Source organism: Lissotriton helveticus, chromosome 8 (assembly GCF_964261635.1).
Source record: "Lissotriton helveticus chromosome 8, aLisHel1.1, whole genome shotgun sequence".
Classification (NCBI taxonomy): Eukaryota; Metazoa; Chordata; class Amphibia; order Caudata; family Salamandridae; genus Lissotriton; species Lissotriton helveticus.
Genome location: NC_136069.1, coordinates 221,190,696 through 221,216,662, shown reverse-complemented (window position 1 = coordinate 221,216,662; position 25,967 = coordinate 221,190,696). Strand labels below are relative to the sequence as shown.

General features: G+C 42.6%; 1 protein-coding gene across 1 annotated transcript in view; it reads left to right on the top strand.

Annotated features, from left to right (window-relative positions):
- Positions 1 to 25,967, top strand: part of SLC36A4 (solute carrier family 36 member 4) — a 911,610-nt gene that overhangs the window by 496,298 nt on the left and 389,345 nt on the right. The window contains exon 11 of the mRNA XM_078656956.1: positions 8,686 to 8,855. Coding sequence (XP_078513082.1) covers positions 8,686 to 8,855 — 170 coding nt within the window. The remainder of the gene's footprint in view (positions 1 to 8,685; positions 8,856 to 25,967) is intronic.

The following is a 25,967-nucleotide window of genomic DNA, read 5'->3' as shown; positions in this document are numbered from 1 at the left end:
TATATTCTGTCCTGTCGATATTTTGTCCAAACGATATTTTAAACTCGATATTCTGTCCAAACGATATTTTGGAGTCGATATTATGTCTGTGCACCCTCTTCACACCTACTCAGGGAGCAGCTTCGCTCAGGCTGTTAAACGCTGACCAATCAGAAGAGGCTGCTACAAGGCTGCTTTAGGTATGCCCAGAATAGTAAGTTCTAAAACGACTTTCCTGTAATAGTTATGATAAATCCCAACAAGGCAAGTTGTTGGATTTATAGTAGCCATTATTTTGAATGAAATTACTAACTAGCTCTTAAGCAAAGATGGACGTTTATTAAGTTTAATAAAGCCTTTCCATGTTAGCCTGTGGGGCTAGCAGCACTACAATAGGGATAAACAACTTTGGCTGTTTTTCCTTACCGGGGCATGTATAACATATTTTGTATTTTCCATGCTTCTTAAAACAATGCACCCTACTCTGAGGGCATATATAAGGTACTAGCAGCCCGTCCCGAAGTTGTCCGGGACAGAAATAGAATGTGTGGCACATCACTTACAATCCGCTCCCTGTGACATATGTGATTTATAATGAAAGTGTGACCAACTGTGCCTCTGAAAGCCTTTTCATTGTAGTCATTGGATAAAAGTAAACCGTGAGGTTAGCAGCATTAGGTAAGTATCACAAAATGTAAGATTATTTTGGAGCGTTATTTATCATTGAGCTTACACGTCGTTATGTACCTGTTTATTGAAGTTGGTGCTTGAGCCCCCGCCTGAGCAACGGAGCAGTATGCAAAGCTTTGTGATCCCCGCTGTTAGGCTGAGTGGCTTGAGCCCCCGCGTGAGCACCGTAGCAAAGCCGTGGCCCGTGAAGCCTTGCCCATTGGTGCTTGGCCACGCCCCTATGACAACGTCCAGGAGGCACGCCCCGTGAATGCGGAGCCCATTCAGGTTTTGCCGCGCACCTCTGACAACGGCCAGGCCCACAACAGAGTAATGTGAAGGTTTTTGTTTACAATGCCGTTTTCACTTTTATCAGTAATGACGGTGAATGGTGCGCCCGCGCCCCGTGAATTCCGCTCCTATTGGTGTTTGCTGTTTGTCCATGCCCCTCTCCTAACGCCCACGCCCACAAGGGAGTCCTGTGAAGGTTTGTTTGCCGCGCCCATCGCTGACAGCACAACGCCCATGCCCACAAGGGACTACTTTACCCCTAAGGTTGTTTAACCTTTGTAATGTATATGGTGGCCACTTGTATAGCCTATATCCATCTGCTGCAACTGTCCTTTCCAATGCTGTATTGGGTGTTGTGATTAGTGCTGTGGTTCCTGAGATCACCCGCCTCAAAGGTTTGGGCTCTCTCTTTATTATATTAGTATAGATAAAAATGTAGTTTTGGGCAATTGTTATATCCCTAAATCAGGATCAGAGGGTATTACATTTTGGGATCCGGAAGGTCCTGATAAATGCCGGAGTGCTCCGACACTGTGAGCACGATTTACGTGGCTGAAACATGTCGACACCTCGGCAGTAAAGAGGGGTTAAGGAATCCTAATCTTCTCTTATCACCACCATTCTTCACGTTTTTAAACCTAGCCCGATGGCCCAGGAATAACATTTCGAGTGGGGACACATCCTAGCTAGTTGTAACCTTCACTGGCTGCACTTTTCTTCAGTGATCCCAAAATCATATTGTTTTCCTTTCCCTTTTGCTCCACCCCAGGCATTGATATGCGCAGCGGTGTCAGTAAGAAAGCCGAATAATGAAGCATGTTACAATTTTGTGAGTGAGGGCAGTTTTTTCACACTGAGCACGTGCCACCTTCAAATTTACACTTTCCTACTCCTTTCTGTGTGTTATAGTTACTGATTGGGGAGGTCGGAGTAGGGATGTTACCTATCCCCCCTTCTGGTTGTGTGAATTTCTTGTCCTGCAATGCCATACTTCCAGGGTTGACATGATCCTGATGAGTTTGCATTCCTATGGTTCTCCTGACTCTACCTGACTGCACATCAACAGGCTTTTGCACCTTACCTACTAAGGTGCTTACTCTTGCACCTTTGGCACCCCCACAACACCATCTTTGATGCTACTCAAACAGGGGATTTTTGCACTGCTTCTACCCTTGATCTTGGTGGACATTATCCATGTGGCAAAGGAAGAGATACATGCATTTTTGTTGATGTCGCTCTGGCAGAACACTTTCCTAGGGCCCAGAGATCTATCTGGATAAAGAAACTTTTCAGATCGGATTCCAGTGTTGGTGAAATGCACAATTGAGACTACGCGTGCATAGAGGAGGTTAATCATGAGACTGATAATCTCCATGCTCCTCATAGTACAGATGCTGGACTGTATCTGGTCTTATAAAATGCTTGTGCCCTATACACATGCCCAGAAGACGATCCTTATCATTCCAGACGTACCTCAGAAGAAGTCTGAAATTAAGTTCATGACTGTATGCAAGTATCCTCAGCAGTTTCAGAATCCTTGCCCCAGTTCAATCATTCACTCTTGGAACTTGTTCAGGCTGCTTGTGAGAAACCTTTTTTGGGCTTGGCTGTCCACAGAAAAATCTCAAGGCACTATAGGCCCGCTTACCCTGAATCCATATTTATGTTTTCTCTCCCCTCTTTGTATATCCTAGTGTTATAAGCTTTGTTTGTTAAATTGACCCCGAATGCTTTCCTTATGGCTCCTCCAGACCATGAGGCAAAATGACTTGACTGTATGGGCAGAAACGTTTTGTATCTGCCAGTCTAGTTCTCTGCACTGCCGAGCTCACATACATTCTCAAAGATATGTCCACACTTATTTGGGATTGACGAAGATGACTGTAATAAGTCTTCCTTGACACATGAAAAAGCCTTGTTTGGATCTGGTAATTGATGTTGTTGATGCATGCAAACAGATCCTGAAGTGTTGCTGGAATTCCCCAATAGAGTGGCTCAATCCATATCTGAATTGGGGTGGTGTGGTGAGCAAAAAAACGATGGATTTAGGCCCAGATCTCTGTACTCTGGTGAATGTATGACATTGTTCTGCATTCTGTCCATCAACTGTTGTTTTTGCAATTGTCACCCCGAGTGGGAAGGGTATGCTCAGACGTGAGTCCCGTGCTCTCCACACCACTGGAGTCAAGCTATCCTGGCTGAAGACGGCTGATAGCCAGAAACCGGTCCTAGGATGCTTGATTCCGGTCCAAGGAAGACATGGCTTGGCAGTTCGGGCTGGACTGTTTCCATGAGGTACAGGGTCAAGGCTGATTTGCATATGGCCATGTCTGAATTGGGTTGGTGTGGTGAGCAAAAAAACGATGGATTTAGGCCCAGATCTCTGTACTGGGGTGAATGTATGACATTGTTCTGCATTCTGTCCATCAACTGTTGTTTTTTCAATCCATATCCATAACAGTTACTCTGCCCTGGCGTTCTTGCATGTGTTCCAAAGGCTCTATTAGGAGAAGACCAGGAGGCCTTCATGGATATGTCATTTGAAAGCAAAAGGCTCATAGCAAAGAAGGCAAAGTCCTGCTTGTAATGTTTTAAGAAATGTTGCAACATGCCACACTTGCTGGGCTTGGCCTAATCAGGGAAGTAGTTCGACCCAGATTATCTTGCTTCTGTCAGGCCAACCCTCATGGCAGTGCAACTTTCTCAAACAGACAAGACATACCCCATTGCTATATTACCTTTTTTGGGGGGGGGGAGAAAGGACATCAGGATCCCCGCCCGCAGAAAAACCATAGACTCCTGCCATCCAGTTTCAATGATTGAGTAGGGTCTCCCAATTTGTCACCAACTGGATGATGGCTACAGTCAGTGCTCCAGCTTGTCTGCAAGTGATACGTCCTTCCCTTCCTCTTCCCTTCCCGCAACCACCCTCAATGTGCCATAACATGCTCCCTGGCACACAGACCAGTCTTTGAGGTGGACGTTTCTGCCCTGCTGGACAAAGGGGCCACTGAAATTGTCTCCTCAGGGAAGAGGAGCACAGGATGTTCTTCCTTTGCCTTTTGGTCCCTGTCAGAAATGGGGTGTCTGGTTGGCTAGGTTATACACCACTCTAGTCAGGAGTTACACAGCTAAGATAACACCTGCTTCACCCCCTTGGTAGCTTGGCAGAGCAGTGAGGCTTATCCCGGAGGCAATGTGTAAAGTGTTTGCACAACACACACATACACCAGTGATTCTTGATAACTAGCTGGTGAAGGCAGTACCTACTGTGCAGGTATGAGAACATTTTCTCACATTTTAAAGTATCAGCCTAATTCTCTAGGGGGCTAAACAACTGTGGGGCAATATCGCCTGTTGTCCCTGAAATTTCTGGAACCAGATATTACTGTAATCTCGCTGAGTACGATGAAACTCCTTATTAGGTTTTCACTGTCAGGCCACAGTGAGAGAAAAGTCAGGATTTACACTTGAAAGGTGGTGTTGGGTACATTCTGAGACAGTGTAACATTTGAATGGTACACATTGATTGCAATACCCAGATAGGTTTGTAACTCTAAAGCAAGCACAAGGCTTTTATTCATGTTAGAAGGTTTAATACCATAAACATGTTTATGGCTTTACAGTACGGTATGTGTAGCACTTATAATATTCCGGCATTCTGGATCCTCCAGATATGCATGCAGCAGTATGTTCACTCTAGTAGCATTTGCAGTGCAATGGGCAAATTAGCAGTTTCTGGCCTGCTCATGAGAAACAAAGTTCTACCTAGGCTTTTTAGTACAGTCTAATGGTTCTTCTTCTAGAACTGTATGTGTATTGATGTTCCTATGTGATCACTAAATTCTGGCATGTGCTTTTGCAGTCAGCGGTGTGATGAAACTTGAGGGAGCCCCCCTGCAATGTACATGGAGGGCCTCCCCACCCCATAGACCCAGTCATGAGCGCTCAGACAAGGGGCCCACTACCCATGCACAGTGCCGGAGGGCTACGCTGTACCATGGGGGGCTACGGGGGCTAATGTTATGCCACTGTTTGCAGTTCGTGTCGAGTTTTAACGAGGTAAACCCATGAAAAACTACCCGACCTGGGTCAGTAATGTAGTATACTATAGGGGTGGTCGTGGTAGTGCTTCTCCAAAATCACATATAATGAAAAGACATTCACCACTTTAGCTTGAATCAGATTCAAAGAACAGGAATTTAATTCCATGAATTATGCCGGCATTAAATGCAATATCAAATCAAAGCATTGATGGTTTGCAACACAGTTGCTCCAAACATTGGTAGTGTTACTACCCATGCACAGTGCCGGAGGGCTACGCTGTACCATGGGGGGCTACGGGGGCTAATGTTATGCCACTGTTTGCAGTTCGTGTCGAGTTTTAACGAGGTAAACCCATGAAAAACTACCCGACCTGGGTCAGTAATGTAGTATACTATAGGGGTGGTCGTGGTAGTGCTTCTCCAAAATCACATATAATGAAAAGACATTCACCACTTTAGCTTGAATCAGATTCAAAGAACAGGAATTTAATTCCATGAATTATGCCGGCATTAAATGCAATATCAAATCAAAGCATTGATGGTTTGCAACACAGTTGCTCCAAACATTGGTAGTGCATTCAGTATTTACAGTGCTCTTATTGTGAAGAGAAGGAAGGGTAGGGTAAATGGTAGAAATGGTAGTGAGTCAGTGAGGGAGGGACAGGGTAAAGGTATGGTGACATGAACACATTTACTGTAACATAAAAATCGACCTTTCCAGCCTAATATGGGCCAGTTGTTTCCATATATGAACATAGCTCATAGGTACATATTGATTTAGTTATTCCATTCTATGAGCTTGCGAACATGTGGTAGATTGTCTACGTTTTGACCCCTAGGTAATGGAGGGTGATTAGTTCCTCACAACGGGGTCTTCGTCAGGACAGGGTTGGGAAGAGCACTTGTGGAGGGAAGGACGAACAGTGTGCGATCCCTATTGGGCTATCAAGTAGCTCCTGAAATTCAGCAGCAGTAGTTGCATGCGGGGTAATAAATCCCCCACAGCAAAGACTCAATCAATATCAGGGACTCCTCTGAATGGCCGCGCGGCTCTGGAAGCGCTGAAAGCTGTTTGCTGTCCTTCAGCTGGTGGTCATGAAACAGTGGGTGTAGTGGGACTGTCAATTGGACATATGAGTGGTTGTGATCCTTGTGTGCTAGTGCACAAAGCAATATGGAACAACAAAAGGGCCTGTTGTCAAAGTAGGTGATGTAATCTATAGAGTATTATGCAGCAGTACCATGGGGGGGGGGGACACAGAGTGTATGTAGCAAGGTCTGCCATCTTACAGTACCCAGACAATGGGAAAGTGTGTCTCTGTGTGCGAGAAGGACCTCAATCGAGCGGCATAACAACCATGGTTCAGTCCAAAGGCTACTTGAGCTCTTCAGTTTTGCTCCTGGCGGCGTAACACACAGAAATTCCTTAATCTTTTACCTTTGAAGACAATCAACAAATGTCAAGGCTTTGCTGTCAGCCCTGTTTATCCCAGTTTTGGGGTGGACAGAGAAAACAGGTCCTTGGTCCTGAACAACTCCATGCTAAGTCAGGAGTTGTACAAATCTACAGATGACCTTATGGTTCTTGAACTAATTTACAGCAGGTTCCCAGAACACAAGGAAGTCTCTCTCCTTCTCCTTCAGATCGCAGCACCAGCAAGTCATTTCTAGAGTCCTTTGAGCCTGAATCTGACTCCATTGGTGGTCTGACTTTGTCCTTCCTGAGGGGTTGGTGCAGAGTTCCTGCTTGAAATCAACGATCAACACAAGGATATGATGGACCGAGCGATGACACTTTTCAGACACTCACCCCCAGTCACAGATCTGGGTTGAATCCATCATCGTTCTTTAGCTCACTTCGCCACCCCAGTTCAGACACAGGTATATGCAAATCAGTCTTGACCCTGTGCCTCATGGGAACAGTTGGCAGGGTATGCTCAGACATGAGTCCCTTGCTCACTTTGCCACTGGATTCAAGCAAGCCGGGCTGAAGACGGCTGAAATGCCAGAAACCGGTCCTCGGAAGCTTGTTTCCGGTCCAGGGAAGGCATGGCGTGGCAGTTCGGGCTGTACTGTTCCCATGAGGCACAGAGTCAGACTGATTTGCATATGGCCATGTCTGAACTGGGGTGGCAGAGTGGGCTAAAGAACGGTGATGGATCAAACCCAGATCTGTTGACTGGGTGTGAGTGTTTGATTGGTTCAGATGTTCCGTCCATCACCACCCCCTTTTGTACCACTCATGGAAACAGTCCAGCCTGAACTGCCAAGCCATGTCTTCCCAGGACCAGAAACAAGCATCCTGGGACCGGTTTCGGGCTAACAGCCCTCATCAGCCAGGCTTGCTTGAAATCAGTGGCAAAGTGAGCAAGGGACCCACGTCTGGGCATACCCTGCCAAATTAGTGAGAACAAAGCAAACACAAGGAGATGATGGACGAGCACGGAAACTTCTCAGCTACTCACCCCCAGTCACAGATCTGGGTTGAATCCATCATCGTTCTTTAGTTCACTTCGCCACTCCAGTTCAGACAAAGCTATATGCAAATCAGGCTTGAAAATGTGGGTGTTCCTGTGCCCTCTTCTTAAAATGTGTGCCGCAGCTTTTTATTGGAATTTGATGTGGTAACCCTAGCACAAGCAGCAAAGAATCACAGTATGTTAATCTTGGAGGAAGTATACAATAGGTTCATAGCACTGAGAAGAATGAAATACACCAAAGCAGACATCAAACCATGCACAGGTACATGGCAAGGACTACCAACCATAACATCAAGCGAACTGTGACTTTGAGGCTTGAGGAAAAGACAACTTGTAGTAACTCGTATAACTGTGTTGAGGGCTGTATCTTGCCAGTTTGCTGACCGTTTAATCTTGCGGCGTCATCAGCTGGAATCTGGGGTGTCTGGGATTCTACCTGGCAGACAGTACAAGGGAAGATACGAGACTGATATGCTATAACTTAACTGGCTGGAGGTAGATGCTAATAAACTTTTGAACTAACAAGTGCCTGAGTACTTCTTGTCAAACAGATTACTAACTTTAGTGATACAAGGGGAAGGAACAGGCTCATAGTGCGAGCAGGCAGAGCAAAGAGGAAAGAGCTGAGGGTAAGAAAGCTGGATCGGGTGGCTATCGTAGGCGGTGATCTGATTGAATAGAACCATTTTTACTAAAATATTGAACTTATCAGTGAGTAAAATTGATATTTTCCCTTTCAAAGGTACGGACAGTGACCAGACAGTCTACTTATTTCACAATGAAGCTTGGCAAACATAGTAAAAAATATATAATTTAATCTAGATATATATTTATTTATTTATTTGTTACCTGTATCTGGGTTTGTTAATTTACATCACCCTGCAAGAGTAACCCTTGACTGTTCAACTCCGTTATTCGCTTAAAGCCCAAGCGTAAAAATGCAGTACTTGGCACTTCAGTGAGCTTTCAGTAGGACCAAGTTCGTGTGGATCCAGTAATGAGAGGCAATAGCGTGAACAGGTACTGCTGTTATTGTAAAATAAAATGCTGCTTCATTACTGAGCTCTAAACTGTATGCTTATGCATTGTTGTACCTAATGATGTAATATCTATACACTCAGAATGTGATAAATACTGCCAAACTATAATAAAAGAATGAACCCATTGTAAGGCCTGACTACAAATGTAATGCTTTCTTTAAATCCTTTTGTTTTAAAAAGGCTGTACCAGTTGGTGAAAGTTCTGTATTCCTTCGGGATTTTCGTCACCTACGCTATCCAGTTCTACGTGCCAGCAGAGATCATCCTTCCCCCTCTAGTATCGAAGGTCCAGAAGAAGTGGCGGCTGCCCTGTGAGCTCTGTGTGAGGTCACTTCTAGTCTGCATGACCTGTAAGTAACTATTCATCTCCGAATCAATTCAGCCTACTTTGGGGAAAGTGATAACTGTGCAGATTGATTATGTCTTAAAAAGGCTAAGTACAAGGGCTGCCGATAATCAACGATCACTTAGATGAAGAAGCAATGTATGTAAATGCATTCACTTTCAATCGCTTGCATGCACAACAACTGCAGCCATCTGGAAAACTGGAATTGAGCTGGAGAATGCAATATTGTACCAATTTCAAAGCGGTTCTGGCCCGCTTCTGTATTGCACTTGAAAAGGTAGATTAGCATCGGCTTGATGAACATCACTTGGCTTGACTTTGATACAGAGGGCTCTATTTTTTGTATATGGATTTTTTCTATAAAATTGTTAGGTTGCACAAGGTTCCTGAAAGTTGGATATTATAACTGTGTTGTCATTGTCCGGCCTTTCAATTAATTTTCTGAAGAGGTTCAAAGTTCCTGTCTCAATCATCGGCGAAGCTAGACCGACTGCAACCCGGGCAGTCCCTAAGTTTGCAGCCTGGGTGCAGGTGAGAGTGGAGGAGTGTGTCGTCCAACTGACGAATTGGGGGTGTGAGGGGGCGGGTTGGCCGTTGGACGACTTGTTTTTGGGGCCAGGGGGAGTGTGGTAGTTGACAGACACAAATCCCGCCCTCCAGCCACCCCCTAAATCAGTGTCCCCAAACCCCCTAGCTACGCCACTGCCCTCAATCTATCGAGACCCCTATTTTCTGCGTCCAAAGGGGGGGCGGAGGTGGACATACTGGCAATGAAGTGGTGGGATTCCACCTTTGACCTTGTTAGCTGCCAGCCAAACATAGTGCATGTTAGAATCTGGCAGCTGTACTTGCTGCCAAATGTTAACATGTCTTGGGTGGAAGGAAGGATGGTGATGGGTTGGCCGTCTGGCCTGCTGTTTCCCACCCCAGGACTTAGAAATTCCCTACCATTCCTCCCTGTTTTCTAGCTGTATATGGCAAGACACGGGGAGTCCCCAGGGACCCCGTAAGGGATAATGGTAATCTTTACGATTATTTTCCTTTGGCTGTTCAAAGACACACACAAAAAGAGAATGACCTACTAGTACCACCCATAGTCACGTACCAGTGAGAAAATGCACACAATTCCCCTTTTGTTGGGTGGTGGGACCTGGGAAGGTATCCCTGGATATTGTCATTGTTCCAAGGGCCATGTAAAATGATGGGGATCCCACCTCCAGTTCCATGCAGCCAGCTGTGGTGCTGCGGGTTCAGCATTGATGGAAGCAGTGCCTATGGAAGACGGAAGGTCCATTGAAGAGAGCCTCACACTCTTCAGACTCAAAACCATGAATGGCTTACAGGTTTATGTTCTTTATAGAAAGAAGTATGCAGATGCAATGAGCACAGTGTGTGGCTTGCAAAAGTGGTAAGGCTGACTGAAAATTAATCCTGTGCTTTGAATTTGTAGGGAATGCTTAACGATATGAAGGAATTGTATTTTCTGTGCCTGGGCATAACTTATATTCCTTTGTTTGCAAGAGGAAGGCACGATTTCAATTTTTTATTTATGCAGTATTAGAGTTTATCATGAAGAGAAGCGTGATACACACAGTCAGGATTCAATTATTGAATGGTGTTCATTTTTATGTTGTTTCTAACTTGTGACAAATTAAATTTTAGCACTAGCATCAGTAGATGGCTGTGTCAGAATGAGAACAAGGGTATCCTATTTGCATTGCAACCTTTCTTTCTTCGTTGACTGGGTACTTGCTAGGGCAATCACCATATTTATTGATTTATTTCTATTAGGTTGTGTTTTTCAGAGAACCAAACAGTTTTCATGAGCAATGTTGGGGGTGTGGGGAGGGGCACAGCTAGAACTGGGAAAGAGCAACCTTAGCAATAAACATAATGATTACAGGAAACTCAATGGGACAGTGTACTCTAGGCCATCACAAGGGGAGGGCAGCCTGGGATATTTTCTGTTGACCCTGCATTTTTTAGCGCCCCGTACGCCTGCTACTAAATTAAAAAATACAATATATTATAAAAAATGCAGACCCAGACTTCTCATTGGTGATCAGATTGCCTACACACTCTTGCTACTAGGTGGGAACAATTACTGTTTTTTTCGTCCTGGAAAGGTTTTTTTGTTTGTTTACGAAGACTTACAAGGTGAAAGTTGAGAGTGGAGCCCCACGAAAATGTATTGACTGTGGCCCCACTGAATACAGGCTGGGTATATCCTCACTACATCACCCTACCACCACATATCCTCCACTAGACTTTATGGCATTATGTTGTCAAAGGGAAATAATGATAAAACAGTTACGATTAAGTATATTTAATTAAAAACAGAGTAAGCATAACTTAAATTAGCTATTAAAAGGAGTGTTCCCCGTGATGATGTAATGCCCTACTATAGCAGACGATGTTGAAGAATATGGTAAATTAACATGGAACTAGGCTTCTCATGTCATTGAACCCCTAAATCAGTTTTTTTTTTTCATTTTCCTTAAATCCTGGGCCGGTGGATGGAGGTGCTTGGGGACGACCTAACTCTTGTCTGTCCTGAGTGGTTTTATGTTCACTTTTCGTTTTTAATAGCATATTTGAGTTCTTCTCTTGTATCCCTTATCGTTAATTCCTATTCTGAAGTACATTTATTGCTCTATATCGAAGTACGAAATAAATCTTTTAAATACAATATCGCTGACAAATTTGACAGATTGGGCAGTGTCAATTCATGATCAATACACCATGCCACCACTAATGACAAAAATGGTAGCTTAACAAAGGCACAATGAATATATAAATGGTAAAGGGTTTCGGTTTTCTGTTGGTATACTCAGTAGCGGCTTGTACTTAACAACAGTGGATGACGGGGAATGGGGGTAAGGGAATGAAAAAAAAAAATACCTTTGTGCCGTTGCCTCTCGGTCCTCTGTGCCCGCTTCCAGGACTCCAGGGGCAGGTACAGGAAGTACCCAGGCTTCCAGACTCCCCTAGCCAATTATGATGCTACTGATAGCAGTGTTGTGGTTGTTCTGAATGCAGTGGTTCAACTTTCAGAGAGGGAATGGGAACCTGGGCTTGTTCTCCACTCAGCCTGTGCAACACAGCCAGGTGGAGAACATGCTAAGTGTGCGTGACTGTTTGGCCGGCCCAAGACAGCCTGCCAAATTGTCATGCGCACTTACAGAGGTGCCACCAGTCCTCCCCCTTCTCCTCTAATACAGCCCAACAACGCCCCACCCCACCCCATACCAGCTGAGCAAGGACGGATTGCTAAAATGATAATAAACCTGCAGTAATATCATTTTATTTTTATTTTTCACCTGCTCACTGAGCGTTGGGGTAACGCTTCTCCGCCTTAGCGGAGGAGCCGTCCCTTGGCATACTCTTAAACATTTCTGAATAGATTTTCATTGAAACATTTCTGTTTAGTTAGAGATCTGAATTGATTCTTCGTGTGGTTTATCCACATGCCTTTGTTGAATCTGTGCTTCGCTTGTGCAGATTATGGGCCCTGTCATCTAAAGAACCACTGGAATTGTTAATTTAAGGCTAGTCTCTGACTCAGCTTTTAGCTGACTGGTTTCTTACATGGATGAAGAGTTGGAGTAGTGGTGTCTTACCACCTTAGGCAGTGGTAAATGGTGGTTTGTCATTTTGTCATTGGAAGTTTAAATGAATCTGCTGATTTTAGCTAGAAATGTAGCAGCATTTGTTGAAATTTCAAAAGTAAACAACAGAACACTGCACAATGACATAGTACAAAGCAAATTAAAAGTATAGGGCTAAAGACAACAAAATAGCCTCCAAAGAATGCAACACAATACCCACAGTCAACATGACAGCATTACAATGCAATATCTCAGCACAAAAATACAGGTGCCCAAAAACAACACATCACCACCACAATAAAATGCAACACAAGAAATACGCCATTCTGGCCACACCTTACCACCTCCAGAGTCTGCTTTCATAATGCAATGGTAAAGGGAATTTGCAACAAACTCCGACTGACTTTCCACCAAGGGTACATATTAGCGCCAGTCTGGCCCAAACTGTAAGTTGAGTGATTGATATTAACTGCTACACTAACAAAAGTAGTTTACCACGCTTTAGGGGACTTTCACTCCCCCCCCCCCCCCACCCCCCGCCCCTCCCCCTCCATAGAGTTGTTAGCACACTGGATCAAAAAAAAAGGATGGTGGAATTACCTGGTCGTCTTTTTCATTTGAAACTAGTCCCTGTTTCATTGTGCATTTAAGAGCTTCGCTCTTTTTAATGTTAAAAAATCCATTTTCAGGTAAATGAAATATGCAGCTGAGGCTGCTTCTGAAATCTAGATGTTTGATCAGCCTCATTCTGCCATTCATGCCTCAGCTGAGCAGAGGGTTCTGGGTTAATTCGGAGGTAATGACATTTAAGCGCTGCAAGGTAAATACATTTCTGTCAGCGATAAAGAGCTGCTGTATGATTCTATTATGAAAGTTTTACCTCAAGGACCTGTTTAGATCACCCTGGAACACAGTTTCAGAAAAAGAACTGGAATAGCTTCCTAATAATCTCCAGCAGGCATGGCTATACTTAGAATTGCTTCGCTGAATATATTGTTTTTAAGCACATAAAAGACATTTGACGGCTACATTTCATTTAAAGAACATTTTAAAACGAGAACTTCAGCATGGAGTTTGAGCATTCTGTTGCATATTTCTATTATGAGTGATAGAAAGTTTGAAAGAAGTCGATCTTAGAGCGCGGTTGCCATTAGCATGGACACTTCTGTCTCAAAATGGATTCCAGAGAAAATTATATATTGGAATTTCAGTCAACGAATAGTATAATTTAACTATTAGAATAGAGGGATGATGTACCTTGCTATCCCAGTCGAATTACAGACCTGCTTATGTATCAGGACCTTGATATTAACTCAGGCAATTTTATCATGGTGGAGTTAATGATAACTAATCTACACTTATATTGACAATATTTTGGAAGTAAATATTATAGTCGCAGTATATGTGCAGGTCGATATTTCGCCTGCGATAAAGTGAAGGACATCCGAATACCAAGCACAATTGCTATTGTGAACCTTCTGCAAGTTTACTTCATGTTACTGATTGATTAGGAAGCTTTATTGTACTAGTTAATTATCTGATTGCCAAAAGCTGACACATATCGCTCTCTGTGTCAATACACTGGAATTCTAGCGGATGATGTATCTTTTTTAGATCTGACTTGACGGCGTAGTTGTCTAATAACTTACTGTTACCACTTCTTTAAAATGCACATGGAATGGGTTCTGTCTCCACCCAGAGGAGTATCACTCTTTTACCTCTTGCTGTTGGCTTACTTGTGACCAGTCCACCTTCAGAGAGGTGCTTCCATTGGAATGTATGAGGGATTGTTTTATATCTGAAAAGCACACTCAGTCATCACCCTGTTTGACAAACTCAACTCTTTATCTCCTTAAAGCAATAAATATTGAAAACATTCTTTTTTTGCTACTTTTTACCAAGCATTGGCAAATCTTATAGGGCAAGCTTTAATCTGCTAAATAGCATTTGTGCGTGCAGCACATGTATAGAGCATTTGTATGTGCCTGTTTTTTTATATGCTTTGGCACATTTAAACCATACCTGTTGGCTTTGAACTGTTTGTTTAAAACCATTACTGTAAGGAAGGACTTCAGGGAAGAACCCCCCTTTACGGCATCAACTGCATTGGAGCCCTTTTACCTGTGGTGTGATGAGTTTGCTGGCTGGTACATCACACAGAGAGAGGCAGGAGTCCTGTTTCTTGTTTCTGGGAGCTGCAATCTTATTTTTGTGAATGTGCACATGTGCTGCTGCTTCTACATATTGAGCAAAACTTCCAGAATTGAGGGAGATGGGGGATACTGACCAATTACCGGAATTGGGCAGAAATTAATACTGAACACTCCCTCATTTTTAGGTTTCGCCAGCACAGCGCATGCTCTGTGCAATCTCTTGTATTTAATTTATCTTAAAAGGGGGCTCTTATCAGTCTGCAATAGCCAACTTACTGTGTTCAGTCGCTTTTGTGTGGAACTTTTTTTTGGGGTTAACTTCACCTGGCTGCACGCATTTACAATGCTTCTACTAAAGCTGCTCACACTGTTTAAGTTCCATTCACTGTCAAGATAAGATCTCTTCCCATAGAAAATGCTGACAGCTAGTAACAGTATGCTGGAATGCTTGCTTTTTATTACTTAGTTGTGTAAAGCAGATGCTTTAGCCTTAGAACATTTGTGGCATTTCCTATTAATGCTGTAGTACTTTTCTTTGCACTCTGTAGACAGTATCGGTTTGATTTTTTTCAACTTAATCTGTTTGGTAACTATGATCAAATTCTAAATGTTTTAATAAACAATGCACGTTAAAAATAAAGTTAAAATACAAGAGCAATGCTATATTTTGCTACTGAACAGTCAGCCACCAGTGCAATTACCTTGCTGACAACAGGGTCATGATTTGAATGGTGCAACAGGTGCAGTAGCACCAGGCCCACATGTTGTCAGCACTCATATAAACACACACTATTGCTATATTTGACTACTAAACAGGCAGCCAACATTGCAGTTACCTTGCAGTTAAAAGGGACTTGATTTAAATGGTGAAAAAGGTGCAGTGGCACTGGGGCCAAAAGCTCTACGGACCCCACTGAATCCAGATTATTGCTAAAATTTCAAACTAAACAGACAGTCTCAAGTGTAGTTACCCTGCAGACAACAGGTTCATATTTTCAATGCTGCAGCAGGTGCAGTGACACCAGGACCTAAAGCTCTTGGCACCCCACTAATCACCTACAATTGCTATATTTTACTACTAAACAGGCAGTCACAAGTGCAGTTACCCTGCAGACAACAGGGTCATGATTTGAATGGTGCAGCAGGTGCAGTGCCACCGAGCCTATACGTTGTCAGAACTCTTCTAAACATAGAATATTGCTATATTTTACCACTATACATGCAGTCACAATTGCAGTTACCTTGCAACTGAAAGGGGCTTGATTTAAATGGTGCAGTAGCACTGGGGCCAAAAGTTGTAATAACTCCAATAAACGCCAAATATTGCTATAGTTTACTACAGAAAAGGCAGTCACAGTGCAGTTCTCTTGCAGGCAACAGGGTCATTATTTGAATAGTGCAGCAGGTATAGTGGCACCGGGCCCAAAAGTTGTCAGAACTCCTCCAAACATCTAATAATACTATATATTGCAACTAAACAGCCATTCATAAGTGCAGTTATCTAGCATGCACTAGAGCCATTGTTTCAATAGTGCAGCATGTGCAGTGGCACTGGGACCTAAAGCTCCAGGATCCCCACTATACACTTAATAGTGCTATGTTTTATTCCTAAACACGCAATCACAGGTGCAGTTATCTAGCAGGCACTAGGGCCATGATTTGAATGGTGCGGCAGGTGCAGTTGCACCAGGGCAAAAAAGTTGCCAAAACTCCTCTAAACATCAAACATTGCTATATTTAACTACAAGATAAGCAGTCACACGTGTAGTTACCTTGCAGGCACCAGGGTCATGATTTCAATGGTGCAGCAGGTGCAGTGACACCAGGGTCCAAAGCTCTAGGAACCCCTCTAAACACCAAATATTTTAATATTCTATTACTAAACAGGCAGTCACAAGTGCAGTTACCTTACAGGCAATAGGATCATGATTTGAATGGTGCAGTAGGTGCAGTGGCACTGGGGCCAAAAGTTGTCACTCTTCTAAATACATAATATTGCTATTACATCAATTAATTCTATTATTTCTCTCTTTCATTTCATTTTTCAAATGTTTGCTAATAATATACCAATAGTAACAGCACAATATATTGCCTTTTTGTACATAATCAAGTCATAACACTTTAATAGACTTTCTGTAACTTATATTGTACAACTAATCAGCAAGCTACAACTTACAACATTAACAGCTTATAATTAATCATATAAGCAAAACCTAATGCATTTACCATTGCTTGTTATGTTTACTGTGTGATTGTGCTTGACCATTTATGGTGAACATATTGTACATTACACATACTCTACAGTGCTTTGGTTCAGCATCCTTCATCTATTGGTTCCTTTTGCTCAGGAACCTTTGCTATTAGTTTGAGATGTTGTTAATCACTTCTTAAATCAACAAACAGTAGTATTTTAGTCTTGCCTTATTTCTGTTTGAGTGCATCCTTCTCCTTCCATTGGAATGCATGAGAGTATTTTACATCTGAAAAGTAAACTTTGACATTACAAATGTTATTCTTTATGACTTCTATGCTTTGAATATACAGTGCTAGCCTTTTTTTTCCTTTTGCATTGCAGAATTCATTACATCTTTTTATTTTACTAAAGTTATATACATATTATGCTTCAATTAGCCTTCTTAATCCATTGGTCTTCTGTTGTGGCATTCACATTTTTTGTCCACCCACTTCAGCATTGGCAGTGAGTCACTTCTCCTCAACCATTAGCTAACTTCACTAGGAGTGACAACATTTTTTTTTTTTGACAAGGAGCAAACTGTCATGCTAAGTAGTTCCTTTCAATGTCGGGGACTACTATGGTAATGCGTGGTTTTTAGACCCCCCCAAAAAATATTTGCTTTTGGACATCTTTTACATTGATGAGGGCAAGGCAGCTCCCCCAACAAAAACGTTTCACATGCACGAGAACAGTTAGAAGAACTCGCTGTGGCAAAGCCAAAAGGGAGGGCAGCCTACATCAGACATATTGATATTGGTAATACTTGTTTTTATATTGCCTTTGTCAGCACTCAGGAGTGTGCAGCAAACCTATTGGCTCAGATAAAGGTCGTTATGCCTGGACTTCTCATGCTGCCTCACGTGGACCCGAATAATTTGTCAAGGCACACATCAAGTTGCCTAGCATGAACTGTTTACTTTGAACACTTTCCGTTGGCCCTATTATTAATTTTTTCACTCATACATAAGATCAGTAGACCCACTTTCATGCACTTCTGTGCATGCACATTTAGAGATAAAGATTTACACCGGCTGTTTTTTACTAATAGAATGATGCAGTTGGCATCTTGATTCCAATGTCCCCTAGAAAACACCAAATGGAGCGATAGTCCGAGAGACCAAGCACTTTGCAGTAGGATTGCAGTGAAGTACCATGTACGCTTCTTGATGAAATGAAGTAATTTCATTTTTACTTATGCAGGAAGTTTGTATGTGTTTCCATGTCCAGCTTGCCTTTTATACTTCCTGCGGAATATTGTCCCAGTGCATCGCAGACGGATCACAAAATGATTTCAGGAGCCTTTTAAGAATAGACCCCTTAGTTACTTCTGTTCCATTTCGATGACGTGTTTAACCATGCAAATGCAAAAACAACAGTTGATGGACAGAATGCAGAACCATGTCATACATTCACCCCAGTACAGAGATCTGGGTCTAAATCCATCTTTTTTGCACTCCACACCACCCCAGTTCAGACATGGCCATATGCAAATCAGCCTTGACCCTGTGCCTCATGGGAACATCCCAGCCCGAACTGCCAAGCCATGTCTTCCCTGGACCGGAATCAAGCATCCAAGGACCGGTTTATGGCTATCAGCCGTCTTCAGCCAGGATAGCTTGACTCCAGTGGTGTGGAGAGCACGGGACTCACGTCTGAGCATACCCGTCCCACTCGGGGTGACAAATGCAAAAACAACAGTTGATGGACAGAATGCAGAACAATGTCATACATTCACCCCAGTACAGAGATCTGGGCCTACATCCATTGGTTTTTTGCACTCCACACCACCCCAGTTCAGACATGGCCATATGCAAATCAGCCTTGACCCTCTTACTCATGGGAACAGTCCAGCCCAAACTGCCAAGCCATGTCTTCCCTGGACCGGAATCAAGCATCCTAGGACCGGTTTCTGGTTATCAGCCGTCATCAGCCAGGATAGCTTGACTCCAGTGGGGTGGAGAGCACGGGACTCACGTCTGAGCATACCCGTCCCACTCGGGTGACAATTGCAAAAACAACAGTTGATGGACAGAATGCAGAACAATGTCATACATTCACCGCAGTACAGAGATCTGGGCCTAAATCCATCGTTTTTTGGCACTCCACACCACCCAAGTTCAGACATGGCCATATGCAAATCAGCCGTGACCCTGTGCCTCATGGGAACAGTCCAACCTGAACTGCCAAGTCATGTCTTCCCTGGACCGGAATCAAGCATCCTAGGACTTTCTAGTAGAAAGAGAAAATATGTGGGTCTAGTAGCTGTAGTTGTTGATAAGGGATGAGAGGGGAGAGAAAAAAAGGATTCTCATCCATAGCATTGGTCAGAAATACATTTACTTTTTCAAACAAAGAGGCTTGTTGATTCAACCTATTGCATTTCTCATACCTGGATATTGATGAGACTGAAAGACGCTGGCATACGATGTTGTTTGGTCACAGATCCTTTGGTAAGGTTCCTATCACTTAGTGTTTCTCAAGTAGTCCTTCTCTCTATTGATATGAATAGTCATGTGCCAATACATTTCGGAGGATAAGTAATTAATGCACCTCAACACCCTTTATTGTCCTGTAGTTTAGATGCATATGTATTGCTTAAATGTGCTTAGGAACTGTTTTTGCTTCTTTTAAATTGAATTCATTTAATTGATTTGTACCATTTAAGTATACCACAATATATTTTTCTTTTATTGATGCATATGGTAGTAAATTGGGACTGAGGCTGGGTGCTGTCTCTAGTGGCAGAGTTGAAAAAATAGAAAATGTCTGGTAGAGACTTCTAGCTGCAGATTTGTTACTTTAGAATATTCCCCAGGTATCAGACTGGATCTGGAAACCTTTGGTGAGCAGTACCCTTGCACGCTGGTAGGTGGCATAGTTCGACTCCATGGGGCATTATTCGCACCGTGACGTGCACAGTGCAAATATAAACGCCAATTCAGTGTGCTGACTTCAGTTCTTTTCTTTCCATGCCAGTCAGTGCAGATCCAGAGAGAGCTACCTCCCGTCAATTTTTGACTGACCTTTCTCAACATTTTGTTAAATAATATTTGATACTTTGTCCCTGGTGTGTAGGATGTCCACCAGAAAGGCAGGTTTTAAACCATGCGACATCTTACACCAGCAGATGTTGGTGACGGACCTGCACTTGGTTTCCCTTTGGTGTCTCGAGGTGTGCCCACGATACTTTGGGCATGACTTCATATGATACCAGCATGGCTAGAAGGCAATAGTCCTTAGAAAATCCAGAAGACATTGGTGATATTGGAATATCGATGCATATATATATATATATATATATATATATATATATATATATATATATATATATATAGATCACTAAACTTGTTTGGTGATTTACATGAGCTATTTCCAACTTGGATATATATTATTAACAAGATGTCACGAGATTCTTGGCTTTCAAGACTTCACATCCGTAGATTGCTTTGCTGATCTTCGTGATCGGATTCACAACCCTGATGAAGTCATCTATTGGACGCAATGCGTTGGCTGGGCTTTATGCTTCTGATTGGAAATGAAAATAAAGATTATATAAAGAAAATACATTTCTAGAAAAGAAATGGTTTATGGTGGTAGGTTTCTGTTAGTTTGGAAGTATCATCAATGTCACTAAACGTATTAGCTTATTTTTGCAGTACATTAATCGCCTCTCTTTTTCTAATCATTCTTTTCGCATTTGGAATAGTAGACATGTCTATGGAAAAGTGCACAAGGTCATTCCTTGTTATGTCCCATAGAACTGAAACACAAGGCTCGTTGGAGGTGGCTTCTAAGGCCTTCATTTCTTTACATTCTCTCTTATCTCCAAGCTGGTTGCAGAGGCAAAATAAAAAAATCTCCTAGAGTAAACGCACTGCCTTTGCAGTGAGTTGAGTAGTAATCAACCCATCTCTAATGAGCCCTTGGTTCACTTTATTTATCTTTTCAGTAAATGTATCCTTCATGTTGGAGTAACTGATTTCCCCTTTTAGATACAACCTAGTTGGTTTTTGCCATGTTCTCCATGTTTACCTGCATAAAATGTACAAATACCTTTATTAAAATTTTATTTCATTGCCTTATCTATGGTCCTTATCGATCTACTGTGTTTTTTGCTTCTTATGGATCTTCTAATACTCCGTTTTCAATGCAATTATATTTTCTTGTACTCGTTTTATTCGGAATACTTAAGGTTTCTCTGAAATAGAAAAAAATCAACCTTAAATTAGTTTTCTTTTTTTTTTACGTTTAGTTTGTTTATTTGAAATTTCCAGCAGTATGCAGGGGAGATGCTTACGTACCGGTTTACAATGTAATTTCTAAAGGCAGGATCAGGACCTCACAGAGTCTGGGGAAGCCACCTATTGCCACATAGTAGCTGCTGCAGGAAAAAATCCTATATCCAGTAGGATGGCTTGGGGATCGCAAAAGGTGAGGGATTTCCAGTAGATAAAGTATCCACCAGAAAGAGCATTACAAAAAGTAAATAACGTTTTCATTGTTTAACAAGAGAGTGGATGTCATTATTCTGTTTTTCATCCAGCGGATGCTACCATCGTATGGGTGCTGTGGGACATATTGTTGATGATCAGATTGGCACTGCCATGCTATGTATCAACAGATGTGCTTAAAATGTTGATTCTAATCAGATAGGTTCTCTCGTGTGTTTTTCCATGGTATGGTGTCTTTGTGGTGGATCACTATTTGTCATCAGTTAGATGCTGTTATACTGTTTGTTACCAAACTCAAAGTATTGGAAATCGTGTGGATCATAGATGGGTTAAACTTTTGGAGGATGTCCAGCAGCACTATCGAATTCCCTATAGTTAATGTCTCCTAAAATGTTCTTAGTTTGCTTTTTTTGGGGTATTCGGCTTTAATATGCTGATGCATGCAAACACAAGCATGATCAAATACTGTTTGATCTGCTTTAGCATATTAAAGCTAAACTTCTTTGCTTTACCAATTCTTTTTTAAGTTTTTATTGTTTCTCGGCTTGTGACAAACAGCGACTTCTAGCATCTGTATGTTAAAAGTCACGGCTTCCATTTACAGGGCTTTTACTGCTGCATCAGCAGTTATCAATCACCTGCAATGTCAGGATGTCCTTCTAGTGTGTATCTAATGCTAAGCTGCTTCATTGGACTCTGCCATCTATTCTGAGGGACCGGTACCTCCCATCCCTCCCCCCCTCCTTCGGAGCATCTCTGTGATTAATGATCCTTACTCCACTTTCTTCCTAGGTTCCTAGTCCCTGGCCTCCTGCTGCCCTCCCCCTCTCCCTTCTTTATCCTCACACATTTACCTTAAGTGATTGGTATCATGCAACCTCCCTCTTTACCACCGCTTCCTTCTTTCTAGGTCTGGCGTTAGCCAAGATCTTTTGATTTTACTAAAATTATATGTATAATGCATTTACTTAGAGAGGCTTCCAGCCAGCTGTCTTCATCCATTAGTCGGTTGTTGTGTCATTCGCGTTTCCACACAGTTCACCATAAGGCGTGGGGCAGTGGGCCAGTCTACTTGAGCCACTGGATAACTTCACTTTGAGTGACTGCATTTTGCTGTCTCCCAATGAGAACATCTGCACACAAGGTAGTTCCCCTCAGTGCCAGTGATTTTGTTTTTACTTTATTACTTTAGTGTTGCCTGTGTTTGAAGCCTGACTGATAGCAGGGTGCTTTCTCTATCAGCTCTTCATACACAGAGCACATTCCAGCTTTATCAGTTCATGTCTGCTACAAATGCTGTTGTAAATTTCTTTTAGAGTGTCTGTTGTTTATCTGACTGTCGCTTTTTGCACCATACTAGATTGTGTCCATTTAAAACTGTTCTGTATTACGTTATCTTTTTTTATTACGCATGCAGAACCAAAGCAGAAGACATTTATTCTGGTCTCACTTTCACCAATGTTTTTGTATTAAACTTTGCCAAGGAAGAAAAACAGCCTTTATTGTGTTTAATTTTCAGCAGTTGTAACACGTTTTTTTTCTTTCTTTCTTTCTTTCCTTGTTTCTTTCTTTTCTTCTGTCTTACTTGTCCTCTCATTCTTGCCTTCTCTCTTTATTTCCGTCCTTTTATCTTTCTTCCCTCCTTTCTTGCTTTCCTTCTTTCTTTCTTTATCTCATTTCTTCCATCTGTTCTCTCTTGCAATGTTTCCTTCCTTCTGTTCATTTTTTCTTTCTTGCAATCTCTTTTCTTCCTTCTGTCCTTTCCTTTCCTTCATTTCTTTTCTTGCTTTCCTTGCCTTCGTTTCTTTCTCAAAGACAAGAGGCTGGCAGCCAATGTCATAACGATTGGTTTTTTTAGGGCTGTGCTAGCCAAAGCTTATTGATTTTACTAAAATGATGTGCATGACATCTAGGGATTTTCAGCCACACTTCACCCATTTGTCTGTAGTTGTGTCATTCTCATTTATGTTCAACCCACTCCAGCATTCATCAAGGTGCAATGTGTCATCCCACTTCAGCTGTCGGCTGACTTCACTATGAGTTATGACATGCTGTGCTTTTACAAGCGCAGCATACCATAACTCATCCACACACAAAGTAGTTCCTGGGAGCATTATGCTAATGTGTGTTTTTTTACGGCCAAAACATGTTTGCCTGTAGCCAATGTTTTTCTTAAGATTGATTAAGACCCAGCAGTTTCCTAAACAATAAAGTTTTGAGAAAACCACAAGAAATCAAAACAAGAATTGCCAAAGGCTGCTGGTCAAAGGCTGGCCTATTGGCTTTGTCAGTGCTTGTTCTTATTTTTCCTTTAGTTTGTTTGACTTCTCTTTTTTCCTATCTTTACTTTATCTCCTCTGTGCAGCTGCCTCTCCTATTTATGCTATGTTGACTCCTCGAGTTTTCCTTTTTCACTAATGCATTAAATGTTTTCTGAAATGTGTATACCTATGCTGGATTTCTTTTAAACGTTTAACGATCGCTTAGTAAAAACTTTTCTTGGTTATTGTGGTCCTTTTACTTTATTTTGTAAGGTGCTCTGACACCTTTGCGCATGTTCACGCTAGAATGCCCATATAAATAAATGCATGATTTAATTATGGGATACCCACCCACGCGCGTGCTTTGCCGTAGAGGATACATGATGGACCAACCTCATCACAGACCATTGAAAGCCACTGAAAGGCAGCTCTCTCTCATTCCCAATCTTCTCCCTGTGCCCCTCCAGCATAATTTGCAGCCACGTCATGTGCACGCGCGCGTGCGATAAAAGTCAGCCTATTCCAGCAGCCATTTCTCAACTTTTAATGCCGCATCTTATTTTCAGCGCTGCCTGCGACCTGTTATCGCCCTGCTTGTCGGAGAGTGATCGGGCCGAGGGCGGCAGGCGCCGCGGTAGTATATTAACCCAGAGGTCTGTTTGCGGGGAGATACGACGGCGCGTGCGACCCGCAACAGGGCGACAAACGGTCCCCGGCAGAGCACGCGCTGAAAACTACACCAGCTCGAATGTAAATCTAATCCGCAGATTCGTGATAAAGGATTGACTGGGCCTCCGGGATTAACACAGCGTCCGTTTACTAGCATAGATCAAAGACAGTTTGTGGCGATTGGAAACTAATTACAGATTGCATTTTGGGAGAAAATTTGTTTTGATAAAGGCTTTTAACAAAGACCGGTTTAATGAGATCTTCTTGGATTATTGGAAAATGAAGGCATTCTCTCCATGAGTGACCTACAGTGTATATGTTTTTGTTTGTCTGGGTTTAGATTATTATATATAGATAAAGATGCAGATTATGTCTTTGCCTACAAGGAGATGGTAGGGAGCGCACTGAACATAGATGCAAATGGGTATATTAAATCACCAATCTGTGTAACAAACTCGATTTTTGCCTGTGTGAGCCACAGTCCACTGTGTGAAAATATGCACATTGGTGTAGGTAATTTCAGATCGTGGAGCCAGCACTCATTTCTTTCAGTTGACGCCTTTTACAATAAGAGAGCAAAATGCAGGAAATGAAGAAAGAAGGAGGAAGAACAAGAACCAAATGTTACACATTTTTATGAGACGCAGGGAGGTTTAAGTGATTTTCCCAGAATCACAGGATGTTGAGCTGGATTCAAACCTGGTTCCCAAGTTCCAAAGTTGGCAGCTGTAGCCGGTAGACCAAATTCCCTTACCAGGCACAGTTTTCTACTATTTTTCTTCGTCCTTCTTTCTTCATTTGCTGCATTCATCTATGCCCATCCTCCAACCCTTTTTCATTTTTTAGGTCGAAGCCTACCAGACTGCATAACTCTACCTGCGTAAGACTTATTGAGGACATGTTGAAAGTTGACCCATAAATGCAGTTTGCCCATTGCTCATCATTGGCTCTTTTTTTGGTCATCCACTTTTCATTAACATTTGCTTTCTTTGAGTTTTTTTGGCCGTCCGGCTAGTGTTTGTCCCTTCCATGGAGGATTGCTTGTTTACCACATCTCTGGCTGCATCTATTCTACACCAGTTTCCCCGTTTCGAGATTTTTTTGTGAAGCACTCCATGGGAGTGAGTGTGTATTCCAGCTGTCTCCCTCATGAACTTCTCCACCTCTGCCGCAATCATGTTGCTCCTTCCATGCTCATGTGCTTCTGCACCCCCCTTTGCTTTTTTGCCTGGGTGCTTCTGCCCCCTTCCCCAGCTCCATGTAGTGTGCGCTGTCGTCCTTTTGCTTCCCTACCTGCTCCCCTCTGTTGCTTTCCCATTCCCCGCCTATCTAGATAGGGGTGCATGTTGCCCTTGCACAACAGCACTAGTTTGTTGCAAACAGGTTTTATGAGGCTAATGGAAAGAGAAGACTACAAGTCCCAGCATGCAACAGAAGAAATGAGCCTATTACAACTGAAATTGGGAAGCTTGTTATCTGAGGGTCATATCTTCCAAGCAGTGGTACAATCACACAGTGTGATTTGCTTATTTAATTGAAACTGTGCAGGAGTCCCTGTATGGACTTCAAATCAGCACCAAAATCCAGTAAAAAAGTCAGCTCACCTGGACCGACGATACAGCATCCACATCACCATCTTAGGCCCTACCAACATCAGCCCGTGCCCCTCAGCACCACACGCAGAAACTGGAAAATGGTATGACAAGACCTGTGGAACAACGCTGTGAACTTCCACCTC